The 25,801-nt window shown below is 42.2% G+C and overlaps 2 protein-coding genes across 2 annotated transcripts in view; both read left to right on the plus strand.

Annotated features, from left to right (window-relative positions):
* LOC141116684 (uncharacterized) overlaps positions 1–25,801 on the plus strand; it is a 218,410-nt gene that overhangs the window by 166,816 nt on the left and 25,793 nt on the right. The gene's annotated exons all lie outside the window — the stretch shown is intronic.
* LOC141117544 (high affinity immunoglobulin gamma Fc receptor I-like) lies at positions 882–25,452 on the plus strand. The gene is made up of 4 exons (XM_073610442.1): positions 882–1,021; positions 3,833–3,853; positions 18,439–18,702; positions 25,292–25,452. Exons 1-4 carry the CDS (start codon positions 898–900, stop codon positions 25,450–25,452), a joined length of 570 nt encoding a protein of 189 aa, XP_073466543.1. The 5' UTR covers positions 882–897.

Genomic DNA, 25,801 nt, shown 5'->3' on the forward strand with positions numbered 1-25,801 from the left:
ATATAATCCTGTAATAGATTGGATTATAGGATTTTACAAGCATTTTAAACTAGGGCTTATTTTCGGGGTAGGGCTTATATTGCAGCTGTCCTGGAAAATAACGCTAGGGCTTATTTTCGGTGTAGGTCCTATTTTCAGGGAAACACGGTACACAATGGTGTCAGCCCTGCCTAGTTATCTTTTGCTAAACTAAAGAACACAGAACACCCCCTGCCCCCCCCCCCCTTTTTTTCATGTCTACAACATCGGGCAGAATTGGTTCGTAATACAAGATAAAAACTGGGAGGGCTGAATTAAAACATTTTGCGATAATACCACTGAGTGCACACAAGGCAAAGAAAAGCTCCAACAGATATAACAAAACACTTCTAATGGTATATTTAACAGAACAAAATAGAGTAAATTGGAAAAGCTCATTGTTAGGGGTTTACATAGACTTTAAATGGCTCTTAACTATTTTTATGTACTCTTTTCTTGCTTTTTTTTTTTTTTGTTAAAAAAAAAAAATAGAGGCAAAAATACTAAATATGAAGTACACAAATATTGTTTTTCCTTATTCCTAATATTTGGGTTTTTTAAATATACAAATAAATGACAAAAAATATGGAAATAAAGCACAAAAGAATATATTTGTGTTTTTACCTTATTCCTTATGCATTTTATTTTTTTGTATAACACACAATAAAATACACAAAAAAAGGAAAAAAAAACCATTCCTGTATAGCATTTTATATTTTAAGTGTTACTATTTTAATTTTTTTTTAATTGTTTTGTTCTGCCCTGATTCAGTTGGATCCTGGAATAGAGGATGTGGATGACTCTGTCATGAGTTAGCCCCCCCCTCCCCCGCCCTCGGGTTACTCTTGAATTTTGTCCTCTGCCTTGGATTTAGAAATCATGATATTTCCTATGTATAAAACTCAGGAAGTTAGAAGCGTCATAACTTCTGCTTTACTGACAGAAGCTCAGAGCTTGCTGGACACGGCCACCATGTCTACCTTCATCATCATCATATTCCCCTGTAAGTACAAAGACATTTCTTCTATATCTTATCTGTGTTTCATCTGAGAGAATTTTGTGTGTTACACCAACAAAGAGACCCATGAACTATAACACACATAAAACACATAACACACATACAATATAAAACATACACAAACACAACACAAAGTGCAAATCACTGAACACATCACACAGCAAACACAACACACAACACATAACACACAGCAAACACAGTAGATACAACACAATACATAACACACAGTAAACACATTACATACAATACAACACAATACATAACACACAGCAAACCGAATATACAACACAATACAAAACACAAAGCAAACAGAACATACAACACAATACATAACACGCAGTAAACAAAATATACAACACAATACATAACACACAGCCAACACATGACATACAATACAATACATAACACACAGCAAACAGAACATACAACACAATGCATAACACACAGCAAACACAGTAAATATAACACAATATATAACACACAGCAAGCAGAACATACGACACAATGCATAACACACAGCAAACAGAATATACAACACAATACATTACACACAGCAAACACAGTACAAACAACACAATAGATAACACACAGCAAACAGAACATACAACACAATACATAACACACATCAAGCAGAACATACAGCACAATACATAACACACAACAAACACAGTACATACAACACAATATATAACACACAGCAAACACATTACATACAACACAATACATAACACACAGCAAACAGAACATACAACACAATACATAACCCACAGCAAACACAGTACATACAACATAATATATAACACACAGCAAACGCACTATATACAACATAATATATAACACACAGCAAACACAGTACATACAAAATATATAACACACAGCAAACACAGTACATACAACATAATATATAACACACAGCAAGAACATACACACAATACCTAACACACAGCAAATAGAACATACAACACAATACATAACACACAGCAAACAGAACATACAACACAATACATAACACAGAGAAAACAGAACATACAACACAATACATAACACACAGAAAACAGAACATACAACACAATACATAACACACAGAAAACAGAACATACAACACAATACATAACACACAGAACACACACAACAAACACAAACTTGTATCAATCAGTAAGTAAAAACTTGCAGACTGCCCACCATAGATATACTGCAGCTGGGCGGCCGCTCTGCGCTGGATCAAGTACCTAGTACGTAATCCACGCATCCGGGTAGAGAGGGAGCCCGTGCTCCCCTGCCACCTGGCTGTGCTGCGATTGGCTGCAGCAACAACCAATCAGCAGCTGCCGGCTGCTGGTTGGTGGCCAGCACCCGATGATTGGGTCTAGACATTACCAAAGAGAGCCCTATGTAGGTAAACAAACACACAGGGTTCTCTTCTGAAAGCAGCAATGTGCTGTTTTATACTTCCTGCAAAATCCACAGAGGTGATCAAATACCACCAAAAGAAAGCTCTATTTGTGGGAAAATTACATCAATTTTGTTTGGGTACAACGTCGCACGACCGCGCAATTGTCAGTTAAAGTACCGCAGTGCCGTATCCCAAAAAATGGCCTGGGCATGAATGGGGTGAACCTTCCAGTGCTGAAGTGGTTAATATTGGGCCCAATTTAAAATAATTGAAATAAGTTAGATGAGTGTTTCTCAACCTTTTTTCAGTGAAGGCACCTTTAAAAAATACAGACAATCTCGAGACACCCCATTCTAAAATTTAAAAACTATTATAATAGTTTTACATAATGCAGCAACATCCACACATAGAACACCCAACGTTAGAGGTGATTTATTTTTCCAAAAATATATCTTTGCACACTGGTAGTGACTAGTATTCCAATGTTTCTCTTCTCCATCAGTTTTTCTCCATCTCTCAGCTAATGTGACCCCAAAGCTGATGGAGAGGGGCAGGGGAGGGTCAAAACAGGATGCTGTGCAGGCGACTGACATACTTCATATTAACGGATGATGTCATTGGTTGTTAGGACGCCGGCGGTTAGAAGGTTGTAACCACGAAAACCTGTGGCTTTTTGTAACTAAAAGGCTTCATCCACACGCCGGCTTGTATACAATTTTTGGGCAATTTTTAGGCATTTTGCAAAGGCACCCTGAAGAAACCCCAAGGCATCCCTGAGGAAACCTCAAGGCACCCTGGTTGACAAAGGCTGAGTTAGATTGTTACTTCACCTCACTTTTTTCCCAGTTCAGCTTATTTCTAAAATATATATACAGCTGACATGACTGCAGATTCCAGATAGAAGGGAGAGGAACACTAAATTATGGTAGGGGCTCCAGGCAGGCAAAAGGGGGTGGACCCCTCCTGCCTATGCAAAGCCCCTCCTACACTATATTACCAAAAGTATTGGTACGCCTGCCTTTAAACGCACATGAACTTTAATGGCATCCCAGTCTTTGCCCATAGGGTTCAATATTGAGTTGGCCCACCCTTTGCAGCTATAACAGCTTCAACTCTTCTGGGAAGGCTGTCCACAAGGTTTAGGAGTGTGTCTATGGGAATGTTTGACCATTCTTCCAGAAGCCCATTTGTGAGGTCAGGCATTAATTCATCCCAAAGGTGTTCTATCGGGTTGAGGTCAGGACTCTGTGTAGGCCAGTCAAGTTCCTCCACCCCAAACTTGCTCATCCATGTTTTTATGGACCTTGCTCAGCAGTCTACATAGGCAAGAGGGGACTCCTTAGATATAGGTGATATGTAGAAGATATATAGGAAACTTTACATTTTGTGTTTTCTTTTCACAGTACTCATGATGGGAAAATCTGGTAAGTGCAAAACCGGGATTGGGAATATACCATAAAAAATAATAGTTGAAATTAATTAATTACTAAAGCAAGTAATATTAGTATTAATGTGTGTAATTGTGTGTGTAGATAAACTGTTTACTTTGATTTTAATAATTAATAAGCAAGTATTAGGGATAGTCATTTATGTATATTTGTTTATTTTTGCTGCATAGCTTCTTGAATTAGCACACTTTATCATTGTTTCACATCATTATCGCACATTATCACATATTACTGCATTTCTTGCTGTTTAGCTCCTTGAATTAGCACACCATTTTTTTTATTATCATTATTTGTTTACTTTGATTACTGGTATTTGTTTTAACTTCGTACTCAATTAAAACAGTTGCAAATGAAATTAAATAAAGCCCTCTGCAAAAAAAAAAAAAAAGGTTGAAGTATATTTCCACATTTGCAGCCAAAGTAGGATAACATCTACTTTTTTTTCTTACAAGCTCCCAATCACATAGAATAATTAAAAATACTTCACTGCTTAGATTTTACTGATTTTTACTTGCTTTAAAAATTCTGCTTAACTTCCCCCTGTATGTAATCTTAGGGTGGAGAGTTTACCTGTCTGTACTGTGCTGATCTCATTTGCACACTCCGTCCTAAAAAAAGTTAAAGTTATCAAGGCTTTGGTGGTAAATTTTATATTTCTAAAACACTGTCCCTGACTCTATCTGAATGAAAAAAAAAGCTGCCTATAGAGTCCTGTGTATAATTCTGCTCCAAATAAACAACTAGGAAGGTAAGAAATATATTTTTTCTGAATGTTCCTCAGACAATCCCACATCTCAGACTTTTTTCCAATAATGCTGTGTCCTGGGATGTCTCAGGTATCCTCTCTATTTGAGTTTCTGCACATGCACATTAGCTGAGCAAAGGGTATTAAAAGAGAAAATTGTGGTTGCTAGAGGGTGGGTCCTGCATATTTAGGGGGAGGGCTATACCAGAAAGTGGGCATGGCCTGGGTGTGACTATTGAGGGGAAGGGCTACACCAGGAAGTGGGCATGGCCTGGGTCTGACTATTTAGGGGAAGGACTACACCAGAAAGTGGGCATGGCCTGGGTGTGGCTATTTAGGGGAAGGGCTACACCAGAAAGTGGGCATGGCCTGGGTCTGACTATTTAGGGGAAGGACTACACCAGAAATTGGGCATGGCCTGGGTGTGGCTATTTAGGGGAAGGGCTACACCAGAAAGTGGGCATGGCCTGGGTGTGACTATTGAGGGGAAGGGCTACACCAGGAAGTGGGCATGGCCTGGGTGTGACTATTTAGGGGAAGGGTTACACCAGAAAGTGGGCATGGCCTGGGTGTGACTATTTAAGGGAAGGGCTACACCAGGAAGTGGGCATGGCCTGGGTGTGACAATTTAGGGGAAGGGCTACACCAGAAAGTGGGCATGGCCTGGGTGTGACTGTCCAAAAACTGACCTGTTAGTAAGTATTTAACCCTTTCATGCCTAAGCCTTTTTCTTTCTCTCAATCAATTACGTAAATTGATTACATTTCGTGTATACATTTTACAACCCCTCCGTGAATCCCCCCCCTGCTCCTCAATCCCTCCCCATCCTCTTCCCTCACTTCTCCATCAATTCCCTGTCTGAGTTTTCTCTCCCTTTCTCCCAGTTCTCCCTATTCACCCAATCTTATGCTCCTACCGCCTCCACATATCTCATCGTTCTTTTGAACGACTTCCAATTTTTCCATCTATTTATCATTCCCTCCATTCCCTCCACTCCACAGTGTCTCAAGTATTCCATGTTATATGTCTCTTCTACCCTTGCTAGCCAATCATTTATCTCTTGGTGATTTCTTTTATTAGCTGTAAAATCTCTCTCCAATAGCTTTTTATTTTTTGGGCAATCCTACCAAATGTGTGCCATTGTTCCCAATACTTTACCTCTTTACTTTACAGTGTGGTGATTTCCCTATTTGATATTTACTTATTTTGTCTGGGGTTATATACCACCTTGTAAGGCATTTGTAGTTCATCTCAACTGTGTTGGTGTCTACTGCAGAGCTATGTACCAGTCTCAATATTTTTCCAAATTTTTGTTTATTCCCTCGGGCTCCCAATTCTTTTTCCCATTTTTTATGTGAGGCAGAACCTCCAGTTCTACCATCTCCATCAGAATTTTATAAATCCATGATATACCATTTTTTGTGTTTGTTGCCATACTCTCCAGCGGCCTTAGGTCTTCCGCTGATCTTAATGGTTGTGGCAATGTTGTGACACAGTGCTCCAACTGGAGGTACCGCCATTCACTAATCACTATCAAATCTGTCTTGTGTTTTAACTGATTGCCAACCAGCCGCCGCAGTTTTACTGAGGCAGAATGCACAGCTGGGCGGAACGACGTTACCTTACGTCGCTTCGCCTTTTGGCCACTAGGGGCACACGCGCACACAGATCTCCGTCCTCTCCGGGGAGAGGAGACAGATTGTGTGTTCATACTATGTATGAACACCAATCTCTCTCTCCTCCTAGACAGTCCCCTCCCCCCTACAGTTAGAACACAGTCAGGGAACACAGTTAACCCCTTGATCGCCCCCTAGTGTTAACCCCTTCCCTGCCAGTTACATTTATACAGTAATCAGTGCATTTTTATAGCACTGATCGCTGTATAATTGTCAATGGTCCCAAAAATGTGTCAAAAGTGTCCAATTTGTCCGTCGCAATATTGCAGTCCCGATAAAAAGCGCAGATTGACGCCATTACTAGTAAAAAAGACTAATAATAAAAATGCCATAAATCTATCCCTTATTTTGTAGACGCTATAACTTTTGTGCAAACCAATCAATATACGCTTATTGTGATTTTTTTTACCACAAATATGTAGAAGAATACATATCGGCCTAAACTGAGGAAAAAATTTGTTTTTTTGAAAAAAATGTGGGATATTTATTACGGCAAAAAGTAAAAGATATTGTGTTTTTTTCAAAATGGTCGCTCTTCTTTTGTTTATAACGCAAAAATAAAAACCCGTTGGAGGTGATCAAATACCACCAAAAGAAAGCTCTATTTGTGGGAATAAAAGGACGTTAATTTTGTTTGGGTACAGCGTCGCACGACAGCACAATTGTCAGTTAAAGCGACGCAGTGCCGCATCGCAAAAAATGGCCTGGTCATTGAGCAGCCAAATCTTCCGGGGGCTGTGGTTAATTCGTAAATTGTGCATATTTTCCCCTTTTCCGTTATATCCTTTAATTGTGCATTTTCCTTTTTTTTTATCCAAGCTCCATCTAATTTCCCTTTTCCCAGTGTGAATTAATTTGTTTCTTTTAGTGGTATTAATGGAGAGTTGTATTTCCATTTGCCATGTTTATATATTAGATCCCAAATTCTAAGTACATTTTATGTCATTGCATGTGTATGCTCACCCAGTGCTCTATATTGAGGTGGAATCCAAATGATTCTACCCAACCGTGTATCACTCATTGTGTTCTCAGTTTGTACCCATCTATTTTAATTTTTTTCCCTTGCCCACTCCATTACTCGTGAGTAGGGATGGGCTGTTCGGCCATTCGCAGAATATCGAAGAATTTGGGGTGTTCGCAAATTCGAAAGCCGCGGAACACCCTTGAAAAATCTATGGGAGAAATCAAAAGTGCTCATTTTAAAGGCTTATATGCAAGCTATTGTCATAAAAAGTGTTTGGGGACCTGGGTCCTACCCCAGGGGACATGTATAAATGCAAAAAAATGTTTTAAAAACGGCTGTTTTCAGGAGCAGTGATTTTAATAATGCTTAAAGTGAATTAATAAAAGTGTTCCTTTAAATTTCGTACCTGGGGGTGTCTATAGTATGCCTGTAAAGTGGCGCATGTTTCCCGTGTTTAAAACAGTCTGACAGCAAAATGACATTTCTAAAGGAAAAAAAGTCTAAAGGAAAAATTAAAAAAAAAATGGCGTGGGGGTCCCCCTCAAAATCCATACCAGATCTTGTATGGATTTTAAGGGGAACCCCGTGCCAAAATTTTTAAAAGAAATGGCGTGGGGTCCCCCCAAAAATCCATATCCAGACCCTTATCCGAGCATGCAACCTGGCAGGCCGCAGGAAAAGAGAGGGGCACAAGAGAGCGCTGAACTGAACCGTACAGTACTGTACCTAAACCGTACCAGGCCACATGCCCAAAGCACCTTGTCCCCATGTTGATGGGGAGAAGGGCCTCATCCCGACAACCCTTGCCCGGTGGTTGTGGGGGTCTGCGGGTGGGGGGCTTATTGGAATCTGGAAGCCCCCTTTAACAAGGGGACCCCCAGATCCTGCTCCCCCTGTGTGAATTGTTAATGGAGTACAAATGTACCCCTACCATTTCACAAAAAAGTGTCAACAATGTTAAAAAAGACAAGAGACGGTTTTTGACAATTCCTTTATTAATTTCTTCTTCTTTCCCTGCTTCTTCTTCCATTTTCTTTCTTCTGGTCTTCCTTTGGTGTTCTTCTTCTTCCTCCATTTTCTTCTTCCCCCGCTTCTTCCTCCAGTCTTCTTGACCGGCATCTTCCTCCGGCTTCTTCTCCGATTTGTCCTCCGCATGATCTGCCTCAGTGGGAGTGTTCCACTGTGTGATGCTTCTGTTGAGGTGACAGTTCTTATATAATGGAGGGCGGGGCCACCCAGTGACCCTGCCCCCCTCTGACGCACGGGGGTATCCCTATGGGTTTCCCCGTGTTGTCAGAGGGGGCGGGGTCACCGTTTACGGTGATATTCCTCTTAGTCACCAATTCCAGTAGCCTGTGTTCGACCATTATGCAGTCGATCCTTGAGTATGTCGCGTGCACAGGGGAGTAGAACGTATAATCCTGAATCTTAGGATGCTGCATTCTCCAAATATCCAGCAATTGACACTAATACAATTTATTTTTTATTATTTTTCAACTGTACATTCCTAGTCCCCTGTGCCCGCGACGTACTGTCAATTCTTGGTTCCAAGCAAAAATTTAAATCTCCTGTCATAATCACACTTCCCTTTTTAAAACCCATTAACTTCCCCATGACCTGCTTCAGATAATTTGCTGGGTTCTTATTGGGGCAATAGATGTTTGCCAGGGTACATTCCATTTCATATAGTTTTCCTTTTAGGAAAAGGTATCGACCTTCGGGGTCGCCGACATGGCATCAGAGGGGGGCAGGGTCACCCAGTTACGCCACCGGGTGGCCCCGCCTTCAGTTATATAAGAACTGTCACAGAGAAGACACATCAGTCGGCGAGAGCCTCCCATGGAGGTGGATCCATTGCGTTTTTTTTTCCGGTCCGTCGGGCGGCGTGAACTTATATCATGGGACATTTTTATTTTTTTATTTTTTAATAAAGGACTTGTCCCAAGCTGTATCTTGTCTTTTTTTACCATTTTGACACTTTTTTTGTGAAATGGTAGGGGTATGATTGGGTACCTCATCACCAATTCACACAGGGGGGAGGCTGGGATCTGGGGTCCTCTTGTTAAAGGGGGCTTCCAGATTCCTGCATACTCCCACAACCACCAGGTAAGGGTTGTGGGGATGAGGCCCTTGTCCCCATCAACATGGGGACAAGGTGCTTTGGGGTCAGACCCCAAAGCACCCTCCCCATGTTGAGGGCATGTAGCCTGGTATGGTTCAGAAGGGGGGCGCTGGATCTTGGGGGCTACCCCACGCCATTTTTAAAAAAAATTTGGAGCAGGGTTCCCCTTAAAATCCATACCAGACCTGAAGGGCCTGGTATGGATTTTAGGGGGACCCCCACGCAATTTTTTTAAAATTTTGGTTTGGGGGTTCCCCTTAATACTCATACCAGACCCAAAGGGCCTGCTAATGGACTGGGGGGGATCCCATGCTCTTTTTTTCAATGAGTTTTATCTATATAGCCAAGACCCGACAATTCATTACAGCCATGATCAGTTTTAAATAACGATTTTTCCTTTAGAAATGTCATTTTGCTGTGGTACTGTTCTAGACACAGGAAAAATGCGCCACTTTGCAGGCATACTATAGACACCCCTCAGGCATGATATTTAAAGGAATATTTCATTTTTATTGTTTCACTTTAAGCCTTAACCACTTAAGGACCGCCTAACGCCGATTTACGTCGGCAAGGCGGCACGGGCAGGCAAAATCACGTACATGTACGTGATTTGCCTCTCGCGGGTGGGGGGTCCGATCGGACCCCCCCCCGGTGCCCGAAGCGGTCCCGTTCTGTTCCCCGGCGATCCGAGATGAGGGGGAGGCCATCCGTTCGTGGCCCCCCCCTCGCGATCGCCGCCGGCCAATGGGAACACTCCTTTGCTGCTGTATGCTAAACAGCAGCAAAGGAAATGATGTCATCTCCCCTCGGCTCGGTATTTTCCGTTCCAGCGCCGAGGGGAGAAGACATCAATGTGAGTGCACAACACACTACACACACAGTAGAACATGCCAGGCATACAAAACACCCCGATCCCCCCCCCGATCGCCCCCCGATCCCCCCCCAATCACCCCCCCCCCCCCTGTCACAAACTGACACCAGCAGGTTTTTTTTTTTTTTTTTTTTTTTTTTTTTCTGATTACTGCATAGTGTCAGTTTGTGACAGTTACAGTGTTGGGACAGTGAGTATTACCCCCCTTTAGGTCTAGGGTACCCCCCTAACCCCCCCTAATAAAGTTTTAACCCCTTGATCACCCCCTGTCACCAGTGTTGCTAAGCGATCATTTTTCTGATCGCTGTATTAGTGTCGCTGGTGACGCTAGTTAGTGAGGTAAATATTTAGGTTCGCCGTCAGCGTTTTATAGCGTCAGGGACCCCCATATACTACCTAATAAATGTTTTAACCCCTTGATTGCCCCCTAGTTAACCCTTTCACCACTGATCACCGTATAACCGTTACGGGTGACGCAGGTTAGTTCGTTTATTTTTTATAGTGTCAGGGCACCCGCCGTTTATTACCTAATAAAGGTTTAGCCCCCTGATCGCCCGGCGGTGATATGCGTCGCCCCAGGCAGCGTCAGATTAGCGCCAGTACCGCTAACACCCACGCACGCAGCATGCGCCTCCCTTAGTGGTATAGTATCTGATCGGATCAATATCTGATCTGATCAGATCTATACTAGCGTCCCCAGCAGTTTAGGGTTCCCAAAAACACAGTGTTAGCGGGATCAGCCCAGATACCCGCTAGCACCTGCGTTTTGCCCCTCCGCCCAGCCCACCCAAGTGCAGTATCGATCGATCACTGTCACTTACAAAACACTAAACGCATAACTGCAGCGTTCGCAGAGTCAGGCCTGATCCCTGCGATCGCTAACAGTTTTTTTGGTAGCATTTTGGTGAACTGGCAAGCAAGCACCAGGCAGCGTCAGGTTAGCGCCAGTACCGCTAACACCCACGCACGCACCGTACACCTCCCTTAGTGGTATAGTATCTGATCGGATCAATATCTGATCCGATCAGATCTATACTAGCGTCCCCAGCAGTTTAGGGTTCCCAAAAACGCAGTGTTAGCGGGATCAGCCCAGATACCTGCTAGCACCTGCGTTGTGCCCCTCCGCCCGGCCCAGCCCAGCCCACCCAAGTGCAGTATCGATCGATCACTGACACTTACAAGGCACTAAACGCATAACTGCAGCGTTCGCAGAGTCAGGCCTGATCCCTGCGATCGCTAACAGTTTTTTTGGTAGCATTTTGGTGAACTAGCAAGCACCGGCCCCAGGCAGCGTCAGGTTAGCGCCAGTACCGCTAACACCCACGCACGCAGCATACGCCTCCTTTAGTGGTATAGTATCTGAACGGATCAATATCTGATCCGATCAGATCAGATCTATACTAGCGTCCCCAGCAGTTTAGGGTTCCCAAAAACGCAGTGTTAGCGGGATCAACCCAGATACCTGCTAGCACCTGCGTTTTGCCCCTCCGCCCGGCCCAGTCCAGCCCACCCAAGTGCAGTATCGATCGATCACTGTCACTTACAAAACACTAAACGCATAACTGCAGCGTTCGCAGAGTCAGGCCTGATCCCTGCGATCGCTAACAGTTTTTTTGGAAGCTTTTTATTGAACTGGCAAGCACCAGCGGCCTAGTACACCCCGGTCGTAGTCAAACCAGCACTGCAGTAACACTTGGTGATGTGGCGAGTCCCATAAGTGCAGTTCAAGCTGGTGAGGTGACAAGCACAAGTAGTGTCCCGCTGCCACCAAAAAGACAAACACAGGCCCGTCGTGCCCATAGTGCCCTTCCTGCTGCATTCGCCAATCCTAATTGGGAACCCACCACTTCTGCAGCGCCCGTACTTCCCCCATTCACATCCCCCAACGAAATGCAGTCGGCTGCATGAGAGGCATTTTTATGTGCTCCCGAGTACCCCTACCCAACGAACCCCCCCCAAAAAGATGTTGTGTCTGCAGCAAACGCGGATATAGGCGTGACACCCGCTATTATTGTCCCTTCTGTCCTGACAATCCTGGTCTTTGCATTGGTGAATGTTTTGAACGCTACCATACACTAGTTGAGTATTAGCGTAGGGTACAGCATTGCACAGACTAGGCACACTTTCACAGGGTCTCCCAAGATGCCATCGCATTTTGAGAGACCCGAACCTGGAACCGGTTACAGTTATAAAAGTTAGTTACAAAAAAAGTGTAAAAAAAAAATATATATATATAAAATAAAAAAAAATAGTTGTCGTTTTATTGTTCTCTCTCTCTATTCTCTCTCTCTATTGTTCTGCTCTTTTTTTACTGTATTCTATTCTGCAGTGTTTTATTGTTATTGTTATTGTTATTATGTTTTATCATGTTTGTTTTTCAGGTATGTAATTATTTATACTTTATTGTTTACTGTGCTTTATTGTTAACCATTTTTTTGTCTTCAGGTACGCCATTCATAACTTTGAGTGGTTATACCAGAATGATGCCTGCAGGTTTAGGTATCATCTTGGTATAATTCTTTTCAGCCAGCGGTCGGCTTTCATGTAAAAGCAATCCTAGCGGCTAATTAGCCTCTAGACTGCCTTTACAAGCCGTGGGAGGGAATGCCCCCCCCCACCGTCTTCCGTGTTTTTCTCTGGCTCTCCTGTCTCAACAGGGAACCTGAGAATGCAGCCGGTGATTCAGCCAGCTGACCATAGAGCTGATCAGAGACAAGAGTGGCTCCAAACATCTCTATGGCCTAAGAAACCGGAAGCTACGAGCATTTTATGACTTAGATTTCGCCGGATGTAAATAGCGCCATTGGGAAATTGGGGAAGCATTTTATCACACCGATCTTGGTGTGGTCAGATGCTTTGAGGGCAGAGGAGAGATCTAGGGTCTAATAGACCCCAATTTTTTCAAAAAAGAGTACCTGTCACTACCTATTGCTATCATAGGGGATATTTACATTCCCCGAGATAACAATAAAAATGATTTAAAAAAAAAAAAAATGAAAGGAACAGTTTAAAAATAAGATAAAAAAGCAAAAAAATAATAAAGAAAAAAAAAAAAAAAAAAAAAAGCACCCCTGTCGCCCCCTGCTCTTGCGCTAAGGCGAACGCAAGCGGCGGTCTGTCGTCAAACGTAAACAGCAATTGCACCATGCATGTGAGGTATCGCCGCGAAGGTCAGATCGAGGGCAGTAATTTTTGCAGTAGACCTCCTCTGTAGATCTAAAGTGGTAACCTGTAAAGGCTTTTAAAGGCTTTTAAAAATGTATTTATTTTGTTGCCACTGCACGTTTGTGCGCAATTGTAAAGCATGTCATGTTTGGTATCCATGTACTCGGTCTAAGATCATCTTTTTTATTTCATCAAACATTTGGACAATATAGTGTGTTTTAGTGCATTAAAATTTAAAAAAGTGTGTTTTTTCCCCAAAAAATGCGTTTGAAAAATCGCTGCGCAAATACTGTGTGAAAAAAAAAAATGAAACACCCACCATTTTAATCTGTAGGGCATTTGCTTTAAAAAAATATATAATGTTTGGGGGTTCAAAGTAATTTTCTTGCAAAAAAAAAAAAACTTTTTCATGTAAAAAATAAGTGTCAGAAAGGGCTTTGTCTTCAAGTGGTTAGAAGAGTGGGTGATGTGTGACATAAGCTTCTAAATGTTGTGCATAAAATGCCAGGACAGTTCAAAACCCCCCCAAATGACCCCATTTTGGAAAGTAGACACCCCAAGCTATTTGCTGAGAGGCATGTCGAGTCCATGGAATATTTTATATTGCGACACAAGTTGCGGGAAAGAGACAAATTTTTTTTTTTTTTTTTTTTTTTTTGCACAAAGTTGTCACTAAATGATATATTGCTCAAACATGCCATGGGAATATGTGAAATTACACCCCAAAATACATTCTGCTGCTTCTCCTGAGTACGGGGATACCACATGTGTGAGACTTTTTGGGAGCCTAGCCGTGTACGGGACCCCGAAAACCAAGCACCGCCTTCAGGCTTTCTAAGGGGCGTGAATTTTTGATTTAACTCTTCACTGCCTATCACAGTTTCGGAGGCCATGGAATGCCCAGGTGGCACAAAACCCCCCCAAATGACCCCATTTTGGAAAGTAGACACCCCAAGCTATTTGCTGAGAGGTATAGTGAGTATTTTGCAGACCTCACTTTTTGTCACAAAGTTTTGAAATTTGAAAAAAGAAAAAAAAAAAAAGTTTTTTCTTGTCTTTCTTCATTTTCAAAAACAAATGAGAGCTGCAAAATACTCACCATGCCTCTCAGCAAATAGCTTGGGGTGTCTACTTTCCAAAATGGGGTCATTTGGGGGGGGTTTGTGCCACCTGGGCATTCCATGGCCTCCGAAACGGTGTTAGGCAGTGAAGAGTAAAATCAAAAATTCACGCCCTTAAAAACGCTGAAGGCGGTGATTGGTTTTCGGGGCCCCGTACGCGGCTAGGCTCCCAAAAAGTCCCACACATGTGGTATCCCCATACTCAGGAGAAGCAGCTAAATGTATTTTGGGGTGCAATTCCACATAGGCCCATGGCCTGTGTGAGCAATATATCATTTAGTGACAACTTTGTGCAAAAAAAAAAAAAAAAAAAAAAAAAGTGTCACTTTCCCGCAACTTGTGTCAAAATATAAAATATTCCATGGACTCAATATGCCTCTCAGCAAATAGCTTGGGGTGTCTACTTTCCAAAATGGGGTCATTTGGGGGGGGGTTGTGCCACCTGGGCATTCCATGGCCTCCGAAACTGTGATAGGCAGTGAAGAGTGAAATCAAAAAGTTACACCCTTAGAAATCCTGAAGGCGGTGATTGGTTTTCGGGGTCCCATACGCGGCTAGGCTCCCAAAAAGTCCCACACATGTGGTATCCCCGTACTCAGGAGAAGTAGCTGAATATATTTTGGGGTGCAATTCCACATAGGCCCATGGCCTGTGTGAGCAATATATCATTTAGTGACAACTTTTTGTAAATATTTTTTTTTTTTTTTTTTTTGTCATTATTCAATCACTTGGGACAAAAAAAATAAATATTCAATGGGTTCAACATGCCTATCAGCAATTTCCTTGGGGTGTCTACTTTCCAAAATGGGGTCATTTGGGGGGGTTTTGTACTGCCCTGCCATTTTAGCACCTCAAGAAATGACATAGGCAGTCATAAACTAAAAGCTGTGTAAATTCCAGAAAATGTACCCTAGTTTGTAGACGCTATAACTTTTGCGCAAACCAATAAATATACGCTTATTGACATTTTTTTTACCAAAGACATGTGGCCGAATACATTTTGGCCTAAATGTATGACTAAAATTGAGTTTATTGGATTTTTTTTATAACAAAAAGTAGAAAATATCATTTTTTTTCAAAATTTTCGGTCTTTTTCCGTTTATAGCGCAAAAAATAAAAACTGCAGAAGTGATCAAATACCATCAAAAGAAAGCTCTATTTGTGGGAAGAAAAGGACGCAAATTTCGTTTGGGTACAGCATTGCATAACCGCGCAATTAGCAGTTAAAGCGACGCAGTGCCAAATTGGAAAAAGACCTCTGGTCCTTAGGCAGCATAATGGTCCGGGGCTCAAGTGGTTAAAACAATCACTGTTCCCGAAAAAAATGGCCGTTATTTAAATTTTTTTTTTCATTGATACATGTCCCCTGGGGCAGGACCCGGGTCCCCAAACCATTTTTATGGCAATAATTTGCATATAAGCCTTTAAAATTAGCACTTTTGATTTTTCATGTTCGCTTCCCATAGACTTTAACGGTGTTCGTGTGTTCTGTCGAATTTTTTGCCTGTTTGCATGTTCTGCTGCGAACCGAACAGGAGGGTGTTCGGCTCATCCCTAGTGCTGATCATGTAATGTCATATAACCAAACATCTACTATTATGAACACATATTACCAACTTTAACTACATTAAGTAACTATATACAAATACTTATTAATATGACTGAGACTACACTAAACTAACTTAACGGGATATAAACAAATATGTATTATTCCTCTAACTACATAAATACTGGTTTATTCTGGACCTCCCTTGACATTCTATATCAGATACCTTATATGTCATTCTCAAACTAACTACATACACCAGATACTTCTAGCAATATTCAGCTTTAGATGAGGATCTATTTTACTGAACATTTGATCAAGGTTATTCACACATACTATATTTATTATGACTAATCATAAAACCAAAAATGTTTTGCAAGCTTGCCATGAATATAATATAACACCTATAAGTGCCGAATTATGAATTTGGAACAATATTCCAACAATCCCCCCTAAATTATGATTAATCATATTAAATTATTATTAATACTTTCAAATATCATTCATATAACATAAACACATCCTTGTATCAAATGATTGGACACAATATTCCTCAGAACTGAAGCAGCTAGAAATAACTCTCCCTCTAAATGATTTTCTCTTTACTTTTAACTCCTGATAGATCTATCTACTCAACTTCTTAAAAAAATGGTATAGATTTTAAAAATGTATAACATAATGACTAATATCAATAATAATAATTAAAATAAGTAAAGGATGTAACATTATATTTCCATATTTGTGTCCAAATAATAGTTTAGCTCTTTGGAAATATATTTTACACTCTAAAACTTGTCATAACTTTCCATTGTTCTTCTAAGAGTGATATGTTTCTTAAGTTATTAAAAAAAGTTCTTCTGTTAACTAGAATGATTGTGCAGTTGTAACCTAAAAATATTCAATATATGAATAAGGAAAAATAAATAAAAATAATAATGATAATCCTAACTTAATATGAACATTAATATCAGAATAATTGGATAATCAAAAAATGTGTGTTGTGGACAAATGTTTAAGTCCTAAATGATTTATCTATAATAGATAGATAACATTTCTTCTGATTCATTTTTTTCATAATATGTCTTAAACTTTCTTCTTCAAGTTCTGTTAGGTTAGAAAAACCTTGTTGAACAAGATAAAACAGTCATGAATATGAAGTATAAATCTTTTGTCCAATATTCTTCCAAAATGATCTCTTCTTTAACTTTGAATTTCATGATATTCTCTTTGCTCTTTATAGGAGCTTGTTATCTTCCATATTTATTTGATTTTAGATGCCATTTCTGTAAAAGAGATGCAGTGACACTCAGAGCTGTTCAGAGCCGTTTGGAGCCGCTCGGAAATACCTGGAAACACTCCGTTCCCGAGTGTCTCCGAGCCTTTCCGAGTGCATCTGAGCAACTCTGAGTGCTCTCCGACTGTTTCCAAATGTCTCCGGCGCCCCCGCACCTCTGGTTACATGTGGTACTGCATACACTAGCAGTGCCACTGGAATGGATTATCTGAGCATTTTGATAAAAATTGTGACAAAAAATTACAACTTCATAAAGCTCACACCATGCCTCCTACTAAATGCCTCAGACTGTCTACTTTCCAAAAGGGGTCATTTGAGGGGTATCTGTACTGTCCTGACATTTTAGGGAGAGATCGGCCGTCAGTATATCAGGACTGATCAATTTTCAAATATATATCTCATCGATTGTGGACTCTATAACTTTCACACAAACCAAGCAATATATACTTATTGGGATTTTTTTTTATCAAAGACATGTAGCAGAATACATTTTGGCCTAAAGGTGTGATGAAATTTGATTTTTATTTATATTTATTATGACAGAAAGTAGAAAATATTTTTTTTTCAAAATCTTTTTTCAAAATTTTCGCAAAAAATAAAAAACGCAGTGGTGATCAAATACCATCTATTTGAGTGAAAAAAAAAAGATAAAAATGTAATGTGCGCACAGTGTTGCATGAAACGCGCAACTGCCAGTTAAAGTAGCGCAGTGCCAAATAGAAGAAAATGGCCTGGTCATGAAGGGGGTAAAAATTTCCAGAGCAGAATTGTTTCAAAGTGAACATACTCTACTCCTTTTAGTAAATACAACTCATTGCTGGGTGTGTTGGATGCCTGCTGACGCAATGTGTGAGTGTGGTGTTTATCATCCTCCAGAATTTACTTCACCGCTGAGTTCTTCTTTCTTCTTCTATCTATAGAATGTTTATGGCTTTCTTTGTCTTTCTGGAGTGTAAAGTGAATGTTTTTGCTTTTCAAACAGAATCTCTCATCTTCAGAATGTCATTACTGAACATTGTGCTATTGATGTGGTTATGTGTGATCTCCTCTTCTATAGGAGGTGCCATCAGACCGGTGGTGACCTTCACACCCAACTGGGGGAATGTACTACAAGGTGATGATGTGACTCTAAGATGTGAGTTGCCATCTACTGTACCAGAGGAACCCCGGACCTATCACTGGTACAAAGATGGGAGAACAACACACAGAGATGAACAGATCCTTCAGATCAAATCTTCAGCAGAGCGGGACAGTGGAGATTATCAGTGCCGGATCAATACCGATGATATCAGTGATCCCGTCACTCTAAATGTTACAAACCGTGAGTTATCTTCTCATCTCCATTATATGATGTCTGTATGATCTTGGAGGAATTCCTCAATCTATCTTCATTGTGTGGATGGAGGAATCTATTAAGCTGGGTATTGACTGTAAAGCCTCGTACACACAATCAGATTTTTGGCAGGAAATTGTGTGATGACAGACTGTTGGCCTAAAATCCCACCGTTAGTACGCTCCATCAGACAATTGTTGTCCAACTTTCCGCCAACAAATATTGGATGGCAGGCTAGTCAATTTTCGGCGGACAACAGTCTGTTGTCAGATTTTCCTATCGTGTGCACACAAGTCCGTCACACAAAAGTTGAAAGTACAGACACGCATGCTCGGAATCAGTGCTCACCAAACACAACATTAGCCCTTTGGATATGATCACCAGGTATAAATACATAAGGGGGGGTACGATCACCATGTATAAATACTAGGGTTACACCGATACCGATACTAGTATCGGTATTGGTGCCAATACCGAGTATTTGCCCGAGTACTTGTACTCGGGCAAATGTTCCCGATGCTTCACCCGATACCTTTTGCATGAAAAGGCTCCCGGAAGTCAGTGAGCGGAGTGGACGTAGAGTGCGGAGCGGAGCGCGAGTCCTGGCAGCGGAACGTAAGCTGGCTGGGGCAGGGGTGTGGATCGCAGCCGCATGAGCCGCTCGTCAGAATCGGTGACCCGGGCCGTCAGCATTGTTAATGGAAGTGATGGCCTGTGTCTCCGTCAGAGACTGTACAATGTGACGCTCATCTTGGTACACCCTGCACTCGGCCTAAGTAAGCCTGCAGTCAGAAGGCGGAAGCGGACATCGTGTTACACCCAGCCCATATAGTTCACTAACTATATAGAATGGGTGTAACAAGATGTCTGCTGCTGTGTTCTGACTAGGCTTATTGAGGCCGAGTGCAGGGTGTACAAAGGTGTCATATCATGCCAAGCTGCCAGTAATTATAAGTGCTGCATTTTAGTGACACTGCCTACCAATCAGTTCCACCTATCATTGCCCATAAGTGCCACATACCAGTACTGCAAATCAGTGCCCATCAGTAAGTGCCACATATCAGTACCACCCATCAGTGCCAGCCATCAGTGCCCATCAGTTAGCGCCACCTATCAGTGCTGCAAATCAGTGCCCATCAGTTTGTGCCACATATCAGTGCCACCCATCAGTGCCAGCCATCAGTGCTCATCGGTCAGTGCCACCTATTAGTGCTGCAAATCAGTGCCCACCAGGAAGCGCCACATATCAATGACACCTATCAGTGCCCATAAGTGCCATCTATCAGTGCCAGCCATAAGTGCTACAAATCAGTGGCCATCAGTCAGTGCCACCTATCAGTGCCCATCAGTCAGTGCCACATATCAGTGCCCATCAGTCAGTGCCACCTATCAGTGCTACAAATCAATGCCCATCAGTCAGTGCCACATACCAGTGCCGCCTATCAGTGCCAGCCTTCAGTGCCAAAACTGTCACTTGACATTAAAAAAAAGTATTGGTAATCGGTATCAGTGAGTAGTTGTACCTGTACTTGTAACCGGTCTTAAAAAAGTAGTATTGGTGCAATCCTAATAAATACATAAGAGCGATATGATCTCCATGTATAAATACATAAGGGGGGAATATGATCACCATGTATAAATACATAAGGGGGATATGATCTCCATGTATAAATACATAAGGGGGATATGATCACCATGTATAAATACATAAGGGGGGTATTATCACCATGTATAAATACATAAGGGGGATATGATCACCATGTATAAATACATAAGGGGGGTATTATCACCATGTATAAATACATAAGGGGGATATGATCTCCATGTATAAATACATAAGGGGGATATGATCACCATGTATAAATACATAAGGGGGGTATTATCACCATGTATAAAAAAATACATAAGGGGGATATGATCACCATGTATAGATACATAAGGGGGAATATGATCATTATGTTTAAATACATAAGGGGGCATATGATCTCCATGTATAAATACATAAGGAGGATATGATCTTCATGTATAATTATATAAGGGGTTCATATAGTGAACTTGGTGTTGAGTTATTCACTTTAAGGTCATCACAGAGGACAAGGGGGCACTCTTTACATCTGGAGGAAAAAAGATTTCATCTCCAAATATGGAAAGGTTTCTTCACAGTAAGAGCTGTGAAAATGTGGAATAGACTCCCTCCAGAGGGGGTTCTGACCAGCTCCGTAGATTGCTTTAGGAAAGGTCTAGATTCTTTCCTAAATGTACATCATATAATGTTACTGACATTTATAGGTAAAGTTGATCCAGGGAAAATCCAATTGCTTCTCAGGAGATTAGAAAGGAATTTTTTTCCCTGCTGTAGCAAATTGGATCATGCTTTGCTGGGGTTTTTTGCCTTCCTCTGGATCAACTGTGGGTATAGGATTGTGTATATGGGATTGTATAATTTTTTTTTGGTTGAATTAGATGGACTTGTGTCTTTTTTCAACCAGACAAACTATGTACTGTAACTATTCTGGTGGCTTCTTTTCTGAAAAGAAACTTTTCACAGAGAAAACTTGAGCAGCAGATTGTGTCATCATTCCTGTTCACTTGGCCTCACTTCTGATATGTGTAACAAGGGGTTAAATTCCGTGTTACATTTATTCATTTATATTTACCCTTCAGATTCGTTTATGAAGTACAATGATTAAGACAACACACAAGTAGTATAGTAATAAAAGAGATTGTGTTATAGCAACAGACGGTCCGGAACCAAGAGTTGTTCAGCTTTGATGGAGGCCTGATCTCTTCTTTCAGATCTGCTACAAAGACATTACAGACCGCCCCCAGGAAAGCAAATGCTTGGTTGTATCAACCAGAAAGAAACTCCAGAAATATGATATTAAATCATGTTGCCTTCCAACAGTGGCTATCGAGGCTGTAGCCCAGAATCTGGAGCCCATAGCCCCGAGTCTCTTGCCGCAGGGTCTCTGCCTAACCAGCGTGTGGCGGTTATGGTGGGCGAGAGGGCTGCCTTAGAGGTGGAGGAGAGAGACAAGCGGCCGGATGAGCAGAGATGACATCATCTCTCACTGCCCACCCCACATCTCCGCTCTCCTGCTCTCATTGAATGGATCAGTGCTTCCAGCCTGCCACCAATGCAGTGACAATGCACATTTGGTGGCACTGGCTGGCATTGCAAGTGACAATCCACATCAGTTGGCAAGTGACAACCCACATCTAGTGGCAGGTGACGTGGCAAGTGACAGTCTGCTAATGGTGGCAGGTGACGTGGCAAGTGACAATCCGCATCAGGTGGCAGGTGATGTAACAATATACAAAAACATACTTGGGGGGCACACCCTAAAATACTTTACATTCAAGATGGTGCTGCTATGAGACCAAACACAGTACAAAACAGATTACAGCGCACACATACAAAAATGACATTTATCCTGCAAGGTTAGTTAAAAACACCGGAACACATTCAAAAATACGGGGGTTTGGTCACACTATATGGTCATATAGTGCTAAGCCCACTTACTGCAACAAAGTACCCCAAATTTGTGGGTGCTACCCTAGTAATAGAATGAAATAACCTGCATCTCAACCATGGGAGACAAACTGCTCTATGTGGGAGAACTGAAGGGATTCCTCCTATGCACTGGTGGCCACTAATAAGAGGTAATGAGAAGGGGGAGGGGTGCTCCAGCCCAAGAGACCTGGTCAGGGTTCATACAATATACAAAAACATACTTGGGGGGCACACCCTAAAATGCTTCACATTCAAGATGAGAGGTGACCTGACAAGTGAAGTGGCAAGTGACAATTTGCAAATGGTGGCAGGTGACAATCTGCAAATGGTGGCAGGTGACGTGGCAAGTGACAATCTGCAAATGGCAGCAGGTGACAATCTGCAAATGGTGGCAGGTGACGTGGCAAGTGACAATCCGCATCAGGTGGCAGGTGAGGTGGCAAGTGACAATCTGCAAATGGTGGCAGGAGACGTGGCAAGTGACAATATTCAAATGGTGACAGGTGACGTGGCAATCTGCAAATGGTGGCAGGTGATGTGGCAAGTGACAATCTGCATCAAGGGACAGGTGACGTGGCAAGTGACAATCTGCAAATGGTGGCAGGAGACATGGCAAGTGACAATCTGCAAATGGTGGCAGGAGACATGGCAAGTGACAATCTGCAAATGGTGGCAGGTGACGTGGCAAGTGACAATCTGGAAAATGGTGGCAGGTGACGTAGCTATCTGCAAATAGTGGCAGGTGACATGGTAATTGACAATCCGCATCAGGTGGCAGGTGACGTGGCAAGTGACAATCTGCATCAGGTGGCAGGTGACGTGGCAAGTGACAATCTGCAAATGGTGGCAGGAGATGTGGCAAGTGACAATCTGAAAATGGTGGCAGGTGACGTGGCAAGTGACAATCTGCAAATGGTGGCAGGTGACCTGGCAAGTGACAATCTGCAAATGGTGGCAGGTGATGTGGCAATCTGCAAATGGTGGCAGGTGATGTGGCAAGTGACAATCTGCATCAAGGGGCAGGTGACGTGGCATGTGAAAATCGGCAAATGGTGGCAAGTGACATGGCAAGTGACGATCTGCAAATGGTGGCAGGTGACGTGACAAGTGACGTGGCAAGTGACAATCTGTAAATGGTGGCAGGTGATGTGACAAGTGACGTGGCAAGTGACAATCTGCAAATGGTGGCAAGTGACAATCTGCAAATGGTGGCAGGTGACGTGACAAGTGACGTGGCAAGTGACAATCTGTAAATGGTGGCAGGTGATGTGACAAGTGACGTGGCAAGTGACAATCTGCAAATGGTGGCAGGTGACGTGACAAGTGACGTGGCAAGTGACAATCTGCAAATGGTGGCAGGTGACGTGACAAGTGATGTGGCAAGTGACAATCTGTAAATGGTGGCAGGTGATGTGACAAGTGACGTGGCAAATGACAATCTGCAAATGGTGGCAGGTGATGTGACAAGTGATGTGGCAAGTGACAATCTGTAAATGGTGGCAGGTGACATGGCAAGTGACAATCCACATCTAGAGGCAGGTGATGGTGGCAAGTTAAAAAGCTGCATCTGGTGGCAGGAGATGTGGCAAGTGACACACCCAGGGCTCCCACTGATTCTGAATTATGGTGAGTTGAACCACTTAATTTTATATTAGAATGTAACAATAGAAACAATACGCTTCGATCACCCTCACACCATATCAACCATGGTGCCATGATGATTGAAACGCCAACAACAGCCTTTGCCTGCGAAAAATTGCTTACCACCTGCGTGCCCCCCCCCCCCCCCCCCCCCGGGAAAAAAACAGTTTTGTATAAAATTAGCCCAATATTTTTCCATAATGTGAAAGATGAAGTTACACTAAGTAAATAGATACCTAACATGTCACACTTCAAAATTGCACACGCTCGTGGAATGGCGCCAAACTTTGCTATTTAAAAATCTACATAGGCGACGCTTTAAAATTTTTTACTGGTTTCATGTTTTGACTTACAGAGTTCTAGGACCAAAATTATTGCTCTCGCTCTAACAATCACGGCGATACCTCACATGTGTGGTTTGAACACCATTTTCATATGTGGGCGGGACTTACCGTATGCGCTCACTTCTGCGTGCAAGCTCACGGGGACAGGGGCGCTTTAAAAAAATGTTTTTTTTTTATTGTTAATTTTACTTTATTTATTTTAACTTGACGCTTTTTTTCCCTCCCAAAATTTTTTGATCACTTTTATTTCTATTACAAGGAATGTAAACATCCCTTGTAATAGGAATATGACATGACAGGTCCTCTTTACAGTGAGATATGGGGTCAATAAGACCCCACATCTCACCTCTTTCCTCTGGGAAGCCTGAAATAAATAAACAAAAACAAAAAATGATCTCGGCTTCTCAGTTGAAGCGGTGCTGTTTTTTTAATACAGAGGCCGGGCGTGACGTCATAACATCGCGCCCGGCCTCCGAACGATCATAGAGATTCCGGCAACCATCTGGTCCGCCGTAAATATCTATTCTGAACATCCGGGGCCGGCGGATCCTGTGACTGATTCACCGATCGTAGAGGGCGGCGGGAGGGGGAGGGACGTCCCCTCTCGCCTCCCGTAAGAAGGATCAAGCGGCGGAACAGCCCCTATGATCATTCTTATGGTGCACAGATTTGCCGGCTCTAAAAGACGATATCTGAACGATGCCTGTAGCTACAGGCATCATTCAGATCTCCCTGCTCAAAACAGAGGACGTCACTTGGCGTACGGCGGGCGGGAAGCGGTTAAGGGGGCGTGGCAGGAGGTGTGTCCTATGCCTACATGCTTTTGCTAATAGGTGTCCCTCGTTCCAATCTCAGAAAGTTGGGAGGTGTGCTAGTAGTACCAGCGTGACTACCAGGACCATTACCCCTTTTCTTAGTCTATAGGAGGAAGCTCCAGCTGGTCTATTATTTGTATTTTTGTCATAATTGGGATATCTGGAGGATTTCTCTATATCAGTCAGGCTGCTGTTATTCAGATATTGCGATTTTCCTTATATTTTGCACTCCGTACTCACTTTTTTTTTTACATTTTTTCCAGGTTATGTCCTCCTGCAGAGACCTCCATCTGCCATCTATGAAGGAGACCCCCTGACTCTGAGATGTCATCATAATAAGGATTTTATTGGCTTTCAAACAAGATTTTACAAGAATAATGAAGAGATAAAATCAGAATTCCCGGACTCTAGATCCACTTTCTGAATACGGAACTCAAACACATCCGGACATTATAAATGTTCTAAACGAATAGTATTTTCTGATAGTTCTGGTTCGTATGAGTTCTCAGATGAAGTCTCGGTCTCTGTGAAAGGTGAGTCCATATAACACGGCACATCCTGGGGATAGTACGAGGATCTGGGGATGGATGAAGGGCTCAGTATGGGGATCAATGTTATTATTGGATGGATGGGGGCGGAGACAACATTTTCTGCTGTCAGCAAGAAACAAACAGCTGTTGGCTGCATTTCAGCTCCAGATAAAGACACAGAGGTAAGTAGCTGAGGATGGCAACTTGGCCAGACATTTATATATAAATATATTTTTAGGGTTT

The sequence above is a fragment of the Aquarana catesbeiana genome, linkage group LG13, assembly GCF_042186555.1.
Source record: "Aquarana catesbeiana isolate 2022-GZ linkage group LG13, ASM4218655v1, whole genome shotgun sequence".
Lineage (NCBI taxonomy): Eukaryota > Metazoa > Chordata > Amphibia > Anura > Ranidae > Aquarana > Aquarana catesbeiana.